Here is a 12,518-nt window from a genome sequence, read left to right on the forward strand (position 1 = left end):
TGAGACCTTGATGTGAAATAAGAATTATTCAAGAAACTACTCTCTCTCTCTCTCTCTCTCTCTCTCTCTCTCTCTCTCTCTCTCTCTCTCTCTCTAGAGTGTCAGGTCTTGGGTTCAAGTTTTGTGGGTAGATCTTTGAGGTCTCTTGGGATTGTTCCTACGACATTAAAATTTCTCCTCTCGCTATTTTCTTCACTCTGAAGAAGCCACAAGCAAGAATCCAAGGACTGTGCATAACACATATAACACTGTGCATGGTAACTACAACCTTGTTACAACACCCCTCAAAGCTACAAATGCAGTATACCTGACAATAGTCAAGAGAACTAAGTTCGTTACACATACACAGATCAAACCGAGGCAGACATGCATATGCACTTGTAACACACACACCTCACATCATAAATGCATACTCTCCGACACACACTTGTATAGTCTTAACACTAAATGCACACAACAAAATGCAACAAAACAAGGGAAAAGTTAGAAAACACAGGCAAACACCATACAGCAAAGAGCAGTGACGAGGACAAAGGCTAATTGAAGAAAGCAACACAAGCAAAGAGAGATCAAGGGGGAATAAAAAACAGGAAACAGAAAATTGAAAATGCTGGCATCCCTTCTTGTAAAAGGCCAGCAATCCCACCATGTGGTACCATCATAAAGTCAAGGTCTGAGATTACAAACTAAGAGAAACACTAAAACCTTGCACCCTAATGTTTTCACCACTTACCACTTGTATAGAGCATTAATGACAAACGTAGACACATTAGACCTACAGTACAAGGTCTGAGGTAAATTTTGCATGTCGTACAAGGAGCGATCCTGACATGAAAGATCAAGTAAGATGTCACAGAGAATGCCTCAAATAAAACAACGCACATCATAAGTTGAATGTTTCCTTATGATGTACCTTAGCGGTATTACCGTACGATGGCAATCCTACCTTAAAGACTAAGACTACCTTTGGTTTTTGATGGCAGACATCACGAAATCAACCCTTGAACCCAGTGAGTGCTGTGCACTTCCTGACAAAAAACACAACGATACAACAGAAAGAAAAACCATGGAGGTTTTAAAAAAAGGACATACTAAAACACTCACAGTGACAGGCATTCGTAGACAAATCCTTCTCATAGATTGCACATAAACACTACGGAGCAATACAAAAAAAAAAAACTATCCATAGATCTTCATTAATTTAACCCAAACTCCAAAAATCTAGCTACAATGTTCCAGTAAGCATCCGCAATCATATTAAAAACATTGACAAAGAATTTTTCACTATACTCATTACTCATCACAAAAAACCATCACTTAAGACTTGTGTGGTGGAACAGAGAGATAGGCAAACACAAGCTCCCGAAATCGACAAAGAGCTCATGTAGACTTCCTTTGGCAAACCAGAGCATTCTTATATTCGTTTCTGACTTATGAGAGCTTGCGTTCCCGCAGCTCAGTTACATTTACCTTGATTGATGGCCCCATTGTGGCACATACAAAGGCAGTTTTCCAATACACACCTTTGGCTCCTGTCGGCTTGTTCGAATCTACAGAGTTCTGCAAACAAAAAGATTTGAAATTAAACATGAGACTGGGAAGCAATTTCATGCACTTTCCCTCACATCGCATCACAAAGCGCAAGAGATGAGAGCTTACTGCTACAGCTATGAGGTTTGTAAGGAGGTCCTCCACTGAGAAAGATGTCTTGCCAAAAGGCACGTGCACAATCCCAGTCTTGTCAGTTCTATACTCGACTTTCCCTGCTTTGAATTCAGCAATAGCCTGAAACCCAGTGCACATGTGAACCAAAAGTGAGCATATGAACTTTCCAAAGCTTTTGGTATCTGGAAGAGTGAAATCTGCAAGCTAAAAACAAGGCTTATGCAAAACATTGTGAAGCCAAAAAGAAAGTAACAGCACCAAAGAGCCTAACAAGAAAATATGGCTGGTGAACCCTACGCTTGCGTGGTAAAATCCATTACAATGAATTTGTTCCACACCCAACCTCTCCCTGACATAAGGCACAGCTTCATAGCCACAGGGAACGCAGGTGACGGGGCCCTGGATCGGGGGGATGGCCATTCTGGAATGCGGAATCCATTTACTCGTTCCCTTTTTTGGGGAACGCTCCCTGTCTGCATTCCTACAAGGAAACATATTCCCAAACAAGTTCCTTTGTGGGAAAATTCAAAATAGACATGGAGTATCTTTCTACTGACTTTTGGTGACTATAAAGGATGATTCCTTGTGTAGTTACTAGACAACCATTCTTTGTGTCATCTCATTATGTCGATCGCAGTTAATGTTGCCCTAGCTCATCATGTCGGTGATGTACATGCATCTTCTACATCACGTGTTGTCTTCCTAGCTCTGCAATAGAATGTGACAGACTTAAGCACCCGCAAAAATTTTCATGGTTTCTCTACAATAGGTCTAGAAAAATAACCTGAAAAGGACACTGGGCTGTTCAATTGTGGAACCAAACTAGTGTAAGATGAGAATCTACTACATATCTACCTGGAAGAGGCAAAACATAATCAAACGAATCCAATGTTGAAAACTTGACAACATGCTACATAAACTTCGCTGAGAATACGATCATCACCTTTATCATGCATTCACCTAGGCAACAGCAGGACCTCCCTACTCCCACTATCAGTGCCCAAGAGTAGATGCAGGTTTATATAGAGTTATTTCATAATTAGAATATACTCCATAAAAACAATGAGCTGAGTTTCCATCACACTCCGGAAGTGATGTTCAAACTCAGCTATGATAAAGGCTCGCACTGGCCTGTGAGAAGTGGCAGCGGAAGATGGACGGATATGGCTAAACACGGCGGTAGCAGGTGCACAATCCCTCAGATCCCGTCCGGGTGTTCTCCTAGATCTGTAGTGTACACGCAGATGGAGTGTCGCCTAGGGCAAGAGAGGGCATAGAAGGAGAGGGCCTTTAAAAACGCAAAGGAAGTGCAGAGAGGGATGGTGATAGATCATAGCACTCTACTGATGATGCACAATAATAACAACTATTGAGGGCACCCCTCCCTATATAGAAAAAGAGGAAAAATAGCTCCCAATAAAAACCCCACGACCCTAAAATAGGGGATAACTAGAAAAACCTGGAGAAATCCCTAAAACACGCCTACAAGTGGAAACCAAAGGTGCCGAGGGCTTGGGAAAGATACCCCCACCAAGAGGCAAACTATATGGCACAACCGTGGAGGGACACTTTTTCCTCAGCGGACCATCCAGGTGTCCCTTTCTTTCTGTACACTGTTCGGCTGGGACGTCACATTCAGGCAGCGCAGAGAGAGGCTCGTCCTGCTGCAGCACCTCATTGGCAAGAGGAGGGTCTCACAGCTGAGTTCTTGGCAGCTTTTTGGGAGAGATTGTGGGACTCCAGACAGTCGAGACGAGTCACTTTGTTCCAGTGGCTGGTAGCACACCGAGCTACAGCTGTTGGGAGTTGGCTTGTACATAGTGGTCTCTCGGCCGCATGTGCAGCTTGTGACCATCTTGTGGAGAGTCAGCGTCATTGTCTTTGGGACTGTCCTTTAGCACAGCAGGTGTGGCTTTGTCACAAAGTGATGACGTAGCTGCCCGAAACCCTAATTCTACTGAAACCCTAACCCTAAAATCAGAAACCCTAATTCTGCCCTAGCCCTAGCCCTAACCCTGATTTGCTGACGTGGCGGGCTGACACGTGGCTTGTTGTACGGACACCAGCACGATTTACGGAAAGCTGGGCAGATAATAAGACGTAGCTAAATAGATAATTGAGTAGATTACTTAATGAAGAAAAGCCTCTTTGCTTTATTAAAAGAAAGAGAGAGAAAGAACTTTTGCTTTATTTTTCAAAGTTTTTGATTTTCAACTCTTGGGGCTTTGCTTTTGGCAACCCTTGTACTCTTTAAATAAGTGGGTAGGCGACTCACACCTCAGAGCATCTGGACGCAGAGTCTGAGTGTGAGCGCTTGCCCGCACTCTTGTACTTTGAACACAAATTAATACAAAAAGAAATACCAAAAGGGGCGCCAGTCTTTGGGGCCAATAACTCTAGGCAAGGAACTCCGCCGTGCCAATGTTGAGTCAATTGTGCGCTGTGTACTGTTTTGAAGTGGTTATTTGTGTTGTCGTGGTAGATTCTTGACTTAAAAGTGTCTAAGTCTGTTACAGTGGTATCAGAGCACGGCCGATTTCTCTTCTACGGGAAATCCGATCCCTAAAAATTTTCCGCGGCACCTATGGCTTCAGGCAAAGATGAGTCAACTCCCTCTGCATCAGGAGATGCGGGAAGGGATCACAACGAAGATTCACGCGAGTATGGCCCGCCTCGGCCTACTCAGGCGGAGCTCGAAGAGATGGAGCGTCAACGATTGATCGACGACGAAAAAGATGATGCTCAATTTTGCGAAGGACCCAAAATTTGCAAAAATATATGAGCGAGACCTCTTTCGAGGAGGTGCAGACACAGTGCCGGTAGACCACAGAACCACCCAAGAAACCTTCTACTCCCACGATAAACAAACAGAAGGAATTAGAAGAGGTGGTTGATGCACGAATTGCTCAGCTTTTTGACGCGCAAAACAAGGATAAAAAGCACGACAAAAAGCAGAAGAAAGGCACTGACTTTCCGGGTTATTTGGGTCGTCAGTCTACATTCGAAAAGGCAAAGGAACAGAAGCAGCGTGTTCCATTTGAAGGAGTACCCAGTTCTTCTTCTTCTTCTTCTGACAGTTCTTCTAGCTCATCCGACTCGAGCGAAGAAGACAGAAAAGGCAAAAAGCGAAGCAAAAAGCAACACATCGTAAAGGGCTCTCCAATGTTGTTGGTTCTTGAAAAAAAAAAAGACGGATCTTGGAGAATGTGCATCGATTATAGAGCTCTCAACAAAACCACCATCAAGAACAAATTTCCGATTCCTAGGATCGATGATATACTCGACAGATTACAGGGATCCTCGTGTTTTAGCAGGATTGATTTGAAGAGTGGATATCATCAGGATGGACAGGATTTTTCGAGAGTACAGGCTATTTGTTGGCACTTTCTTTGACGATATCTTTGTTTTCTCCAAGAATGAGGCAGAACATAGAGATCATCTGCTTCAGGTCTTTCAGGCATTACGAGATCACAAGTTAGTGATTAATGCAAAGAAAAGTGATTTTTTTTTTCCTACCAGAGATACACTTTTTGAGACACTTTCTCACAGCAAGAGTGCAAATGGATCCGGCCAAGATAGAGACTATCCGTGATTGGCCCGATTTGAAGAATGTCCGTGAAGTTAGAAGCTTCTTGGGATTGTGTTCGTACTACAGGCGGTTCATTAGAAAGTTTGCAGAGGTTGCTTCCCCTTTGCATATCTTGACACAGAAAGGAGTCCCTTTCTCGTGGGGACCCATAGAGGTGACTGCCTTTCAGACTTTGAAAGAGAAATTGACTACGAGACCAGTTTTGACTTTGTCGGACTTGCAGAAGTCGTTTGAAGTATATTGTGATACTTGTGATCGTACTCTGGATGCGATCTTAATGCAAGAAGGCCAATGTCATTGCCTACGAGAGCCGATTGTTCTCAAGGCCGGAATTGACAACACAGATTTGTGAGAAAGAGCTTTTGGCGGTTATCCATGCTCTTATTCAGTGGCGACATTACCTACTCGAAACCGATTTTACGGTTTTCACAGATGATGCGAGTTTACGCTACTACTTGTCACGGAAGCAGCTATCGGAAAAAAAGCAGATGCGGTGGGCAAACATCTTGTCACGATTTATTTCCGGATTGTCCATGTGCAGGGACAGAAGAAATTGGTGGTAAATACTTTGTCCCGAAAGCCGTTGGTTCTGGCTATTTCCGCGATACATCATAGAAACTTCGAGGATATGGTCGGTCAGTACGCAGATTTTGCAGATGTATCCAGTTGAATATAGAAAGGAGAGATAGTAGCGGACTATTCCATTCGGGATGGCTACTTGATGAAGAAAACCATGTTGTGTGTTACACAGCCGTTGAGGGAAAAGGTTCTAACCAAATGCCACTATCCGCCTTTCTACGAGTCACCGCGGCATTGCTACTACCTTGAAAGGGGTAGAGAGATACTTCTTTTGGCCGAGACTCAAGAAGGATGTGGACGAGTTTGTGCGCAGTTGCTTGGTATGCCAGAAGGTCAAGTTTGACAGGCATAAAGCACAAGGATTGTTACACCTTTTACCCATACCCACCTACCCCTAGGAAAGTATTACAATGGATTTCATCTCCCGAGAACACAGCGTGGGCACGATTGTTTATTGCCCACGTCTTCAGATTACATGGCATGCCTGAGACGATTGTCTTCAACAGGACCCCAGGTTCACGAGTTTGTTTCGGACAGCTATTTGGGAGAACATGGGCACGCGGTTGCAGTTCTCGTCATCGTTCCACCGCAGACTGACGGGCAATTAGAGATTGCTAATTCAGTGAAACACGATTAACTCTTTGATGGGAAAGGTGCCATTTGAGATTCTTGAATTTGCTACGAAGGTTTCACCCTTCCTTAGCACGAAAGATAAGATTTTTCTTTGAAGCCGACCAGTTCACGAGGGACTTGGTCCGGAAGGCTTTGCAGAAATTTCAAGAAAGACAGAAAAAGGCAACAGATCACCATCATCGCGATTTGAAATTGAAGGAGAATGATTGGGTGCTCTTACATTATGAGAAGGCACACTCAAGAAAGAAAACAAAAGGGAAAGGAGCGGCTTCTTTGTAAGCTTAGCATGACATAGTGTGGACCTTTCCAGGTTTTTCGAAAAGATAAATGATGTCTCCTTTGGACTGAAGCTGCCAGAATACTTGGAGGATTCACAATGTTCTTCATGTGAGTCTCTTAAAGCCTTTTGAAGGCGATGTGCCTGATGATGGGAAGCCAGATGTGCAACCCAAATTGGACGAAAACGAGCAGATACTCGTTCTAGAACAGAAATTGGCACAGAAAGAAAGGAAGAAGGTAAAGTGAATTGACGGTTCTTGGTTAAATTCAAGACCTACTTTGCAATGGATGCGAAGCGAATGGAGGAGGAAGACCTAGCAGATCTTCCTCGGAATGAGAATCTTTACCTTGAAGCTTTTGGTTTAGCATAGTCTATTCCAAATGGAACCCAGAATTCAGCTTGTCCCTTGGCCGGAGATCTGGTGCAGTGGGTTTGCACAAGAGGGGTTACTCCGCTCCTTTGTCAACAGAAGCCTCGATTTTTGAATACTAGAGTCACTGATGTCTCTTTGAGCTTCAGGGATACTGAGAGCTGACAGTATTCTGATGATTGACTTTATGAAATGAAATTCCGGAATATGAAACTAATTTGTTCTTGACTTGTTTTTAAGTGCAGAAACTGATAGACGAAATGACTGCAGCACTTTGGTCTAAATGATCTCGAATAGACATGGTTGCAATAGGGGTTAGTCAATCGGGTATCTATGAGGTCCCAACTGGATCTAGATGCGATTGCTAACTACATTGCCGATAAATCATGGCCTAAGATCCGAATGAATGTTGATTTGTCATGTGATGTCCTGTGATGTCTAGTGATGTCCTGTGATGTCGTGTGATGTGACTGTTGATTGGTACATGTGCTAGATGTGTGTTCCTAGTGCGTAGGTACTAACAGTCAGTGTCTACTAAGACAGTTTATGGCTTCTGTCTATTTTGCAGGCGTAATAGAGGGCAATTATAATGCTTTCAAGAGGGCCGTATGTCACAAAGTGATGACGTGGCTGCCCGAAACCCTAATTCTGCTGAACCCTAACCCTGAAATCAGAAACCCTAATTTTGCCCGAAACCCTAATTATGTTGAAATCCTAACCCTAAAATCAAAAACCCTAATTCTGCCTTAACCCTAACCCTAACCCTGATTTGCTGACGTGGTGGGCTGACACGTGGCTTGTTGTACGGACACCAGCACGATTTATGGAAAGCTGGGCAGATTTTTGGCATTGCTTTTTGCTTTTGCTTTTGTGTGGGTTGTTTCTTATTTCAGCTTTTGGCATTGCTTTTCTACGCAATGGGAAAACAGAGAGAGCCTCTTTGCTTTATTTCATTTAAGCGAGAGAGAGAGAGAGAGAGAGAGAGAGAGAGAGAGAGAGAGAGAGAGAGAAGAAGAAAAGCCTCTTTGCTTTATTAAAAGAAAGAGAGAGAGAGAACTTTTGCTTTATTTTTCAAAGCTTTTAATTTTCAGCTTTTGGGGCTCTGCTTTTGGCAACCCTTGTACTCTTTAAATAAGTGGGTAGGCCACTCCCAACTCAGAGCATCTAGACGCAGAGTCTGAGTGTGAGCGCCTGCCCGCACTCTTGTACTTTGAACACAGATTAATACAAAAAGAAATACCGAAAGGGGTGCCAGTCTTTGGGGCCAATAACTCTAGGCACGGAACTCCGCCGGGCTAGTGTCGAATCAATTGTGAACTGTGAACTATTTTGAAGTGGTTATTTGTGTTGTCGTGGTAGATTCTTGACTTGGAGTGTCCAAGTCTGTTACAGGCTTCGTGTTCTTCGATTGATGCCAGCTCTTTCCACCGCTCAGCAGTACACATGGGGAGCAACGGCTTGGTCTACCCTCAGGCCCGGCACTTCAGTTTGAGCTATCCTCCACCAGCAGGATGGTAGTGATACAGGGGGGTCGACCTACACTCCAGCCTGCTACAGAGCTTACTCCACAGGAGTGGTGCAGTGAGAGAGAGGAGTGTTGGGAGCTCATCAACGGCCTCACACTCTGGTTCATTTGGCGAGCATGTTACTTTCGCATCTTCGAAGCTCGCCCTGTACCACCAGCAGAGAGAGTTCGGGATCTTTGGCTAGAGCTGATCCATACTCTCGAAGGACACTTCGAGCGACTTCAAGGCAGCTCCGACCGCATGCGGGAGCACAGAGAAGCTTTCCTTCGACTCTGGTGTCCTGGGCCTTTCTTCACTATGGTCCAAGGAGTGCTCAGATGGCACCACCGTCCACCTGTGTGGCTCTTTCCTCCTCCCATCTCTTGATTTAGCCTCATTGTACATATGCTGTTTTTTCATTGGGAGAGTCTCCCCATCATGCTTGTTGTAACCCTCTCTTGCAGAGGTGGTTGTAGCCCTATGGGCAGTTTTCATTAACTAATAGAACTCGGGAAAAAAAAAACTATATGGCACAGCCACAAGTACTAGGTAGGAAAAAAAATGAAGGAATAGGCCGATAATGAGAAAACTACCATACATAAGCTGGGCACAGCCACAATACAGCCCTCATTCCCTATGATCAGCCCATGGGAGATATTGGGTCACTAGCAGCTCCACCAGAATCGGTCGGAGAGGTGATTAACTCTTAACACCCCTAACTCCTGGTCGGACTGCACAATTGTGGAGCTGCTAAGTGACATCTGAAGAAGAAGCTTGTCTATCCTGGCTCTGAGAAGACAACAAGGATGGCACACCTCCATCTGCTCTCCATCAGAAACTCTACTCGATAATTGTAACTATAACTGGCATCTACGAGTGTCGACATTGGCTCGCACATCTGGTAGCAAATCTAACACACCTAAACCCCGGAGAATAGCCCATACGTACTCGGGTATCTCCACCATCCGCACCATATCAACAGGAGAACTTTGATGCTCCTCGGGAAGGAAACCACTCTCATTTGGCACACCATGCAACATCTGATCCAAAGTAACCTCTTGAAAGTAAACTATACTGTGTGTGAGTCCAAATAAAAAAGAAGGGATTTAGTCGGTACATCCTTCATCTCAAATCGACACCCTGACCACAAAGCTCATACACTAACAAAATGTGGTAACCAAGATGAGACACATAAAGAACATGCGAGATGTCACAAGACGGGCACCACGTGCCAATAGAAAAGAACAGACTTAACAGACTTTTAGCACTTCAATAAATACAAAACTGAGAGAGAGAGAGAGAGAGAGAGAGAGAGAGAGACGACACGCGACACAGTGGCGAAATTCCAACCCAGAGAGTATTGGCCCCAAACCTTGGCGCCCCTTTCGATATTTCTTTATATTGCATCAACACAATACAAGCCGGTACTCCAGACTCTGCACCTTTGCCAGGAAGCATGCCAAAGAATGAGCCCTAACCTCATATTTAAAGGCCCTTGGCTTGAAAAGCAATTATAGTGAAAAGCCTTCAAAATTCAAAAGCTTCTGGTCCCAAAAGCAATGCCAAAAACTGCCAACGTAATTTACGAAAATCCGTACAACTGCCACATCATCAACCAACGCAAAACGCGAAAATCCGTACAACTTGCCACGTCATCATGTCAGTGCAATTTTCAAAAATCTGCAACGTCATCAGTTTGTGTGTGTGTGTGTGTGTGTGTGTGCAGGTCCTGCGTTATTTTAATCCTTTGTCACTTGGGGCCCCATCGAACGGGTCCCCATAAGTTGGTAGGACTTCTTCTGCCCCTTGGCCGACATCTGCAAGTTGGCTCCCTTCTTCAAGGGTTTCACACGTCAGCAGTTTGTGACATCTCCCCTTCTTGAAAGAGAGTAAACGTCCGCGATTACAGCATATCTGCAAAACAACTCAAGTTAGCTCAAAAAATTTCGAAGGTCATTCCGAGGAACAACAATCAGTTTGCTCTTTTTGTTAAGGAGTTAGCTTCTCCTTTCGGCTCTTTTGATCAAGGAGTTAGCTTCTCCTTTCGTCCAAAATGGAACTTTCGATATTCCGGCGTAGTAAAATTAGCCATCACACCTAGACCATACTGATCAACATCTGCATGGCACTGCCTCTGAGAAAAACAGTGACTCGAAACAAATCTTGGAGCCTTCTTTTGCAAGTGATCTTAATGGCTTATGCCCTGTAAGACATGAGCGGTGAAGACGGGAGCATGCCCGATGCGTGATGAAGTAAGGGTGGGAGTGGCTAATAAGTCCGGGTTAGAGGACGAAGATAAGTCCGGGAATAAATTTCAGAAGTCTCTGGTTTGCTCCGTCTGCTCTTTTGTGGGACCGAAAAGCACACGCCTGATGCTCTGATACCACTATCACAAGACGTGCACCACGTGCCAATAGAAAAGAACAGACTGAACAGACTTTTAGCACTTCAATAAATACAGAACTGAGAGAGAGAGAAATAGACGACATGCGACACGGAGTGGCGGAATTCCACCCCAGAGAGTATTGGCCCCAAACCTTGGCGCCCCTTTCAGCATTTCTTTATATTGCATCAACACAGTACAAGCCGGTACTCCAAACTCTGCACCTTTGCCAGAAAGCATGCCAGAGAATGAGCCCTAACCTCATATTTGAAGGCCCTTGACCTGAAAAGCAGCTCCAGTGAAAAGCATTCAAAACTCAAAAGCTTATGATCCCAAAAGCAATGTTTGGCCAAAAGCTGTCAGTGTAGTTTACGGAAATCCATACAACTACCACATCATCAGCCAGCGCAAAACGTAGAAATCCATACAGCCTGCCACGTCATCATGCCAGCACAGTTTTTGGAAATCTGCCACATCATCAGTTTGTGTGTGTGTGTGTGTGTGTGTGTGTGTGTGTGTCCAGGTCCTGCTTTATTTTAATCCTTTGTCACTTGGGGCCCCATCGGACGGGGTCCCCATAAGTTGGTAGGACTTCTTCTGTTACTTGTTCTTCTTAGGGTTTAGGCTCCTTGGACGACATCTGCAAGTTGCCTCCCTTCTTCAGGGCTTTGACACGTCAGCAGTTTGTGACACGAGATATACATTCCCCCTCCCGTCTAGAATATAACTGAACCTCATCAAATTACGCGAAGAAGTCATTTGTCTAACTAACTACACCACTGTCACAAATTGCTTTCGTATCAAGCCATTGAAGACTCACAAGGTTAGGTCTTCCTAGCCCCAACCCTAGCCAACATGCAAATCCCTGCTGAGGGGCCTAAACCCTAGTAGAAGTAAAAGAAGATGAAGTCCTTACCAGCTTACAGATTCTCACCGAGTGGCCTATTATTAAAATAGGGTTAGGATTAAAATCCTAACCCCCAACAAATTATGGGACACCGGCCAATGGGGCCTAAAAGTAAAACAGACACACACACACCATATGAATTGTGTAGAAGGCCGATGACGTGTGGCAGCTATACGGACGCCCCCATTTTGCGTTGGGCTCATGATGTGGCAGTGTACGGATTTCCGTAAATTCCACTGGCTGCACCTAGCGCTAGATTTTGGGACCAAATGCTCTTAGACCTAAAAAATTTTATGTAAACTGCTTTTGGATAGCCAAGGGCCTTTACATATGAATCAAGGGCTCACTCTCTGGCATCCTTCTCGCAGGAGATGCAGAGCAGTGCCGCCATCGTTGTACCGTGTTGAAGCAATATAAAGAAATCATGAGGGGCACCACAATTTCGGGACAGTGCACTCTGGGGGTGGAACTTCGCCACTACGTATCTCGTGTGAAGTGTCTCTCTCTCAGTTCAATAACTTTGAAGCGTCTAAAGTCTGTTCATTCTGTTCTTTTCCGTTGGCACGTAGTGTTGTCCCGTTATAGTGGTATCAATGCTCTAGTCGTG

At 44.6% G+C, this 12,518-nt stretch overlaps 1 protein-coding gene across 1 annotated transcript in view; it reads right to left on the reverse strand.

The window, feature by feature from the left end:
* Window positions 1-1,233: 1,233 nt before the first annotated feature.
* The window catches only part of EMB3126 (Ribosomal protein L1p/L10e family), a 53,551-nt gene continuing 42,266 nt past the window's right edge, over window positions 1,234-12,518 (reverse strand). The window contains exons 6-7 of the mRNA XM_086497780.1: window positions 1,660-1,785; window positions 1,234-1,560 (exon numbers count right to left, since the gene is read on the reverse strand). Coding sequence (XP_086353906.1) covers window positions 1,432-1,560; window positions 1,660-1,785 — 255 coding nt within the window. The 3' untranslated portion in view covers window positions 1,234-1,431. The remainder of the gene's footprint in view (window positions 1,561-1,659; window positions 1,786-12,518) is intronic.

Source organism: Adiantum capillus-veneris, chromosome 23 (genome assembly GCF_014529385.1).
Source record: "Adiantum capillus-veneris isolate H3 chromosome 23, ASM1452938v2, whole genome shotgun sequence".
In the NCBI taxonomy this organism is placed as follows: Eukaryota; Viridiplantae; Streptophyta; class Polypodiopsida; order Polypodiales; family Pteridaceae; genus Adiantum; species Adiantum capillus-veneris.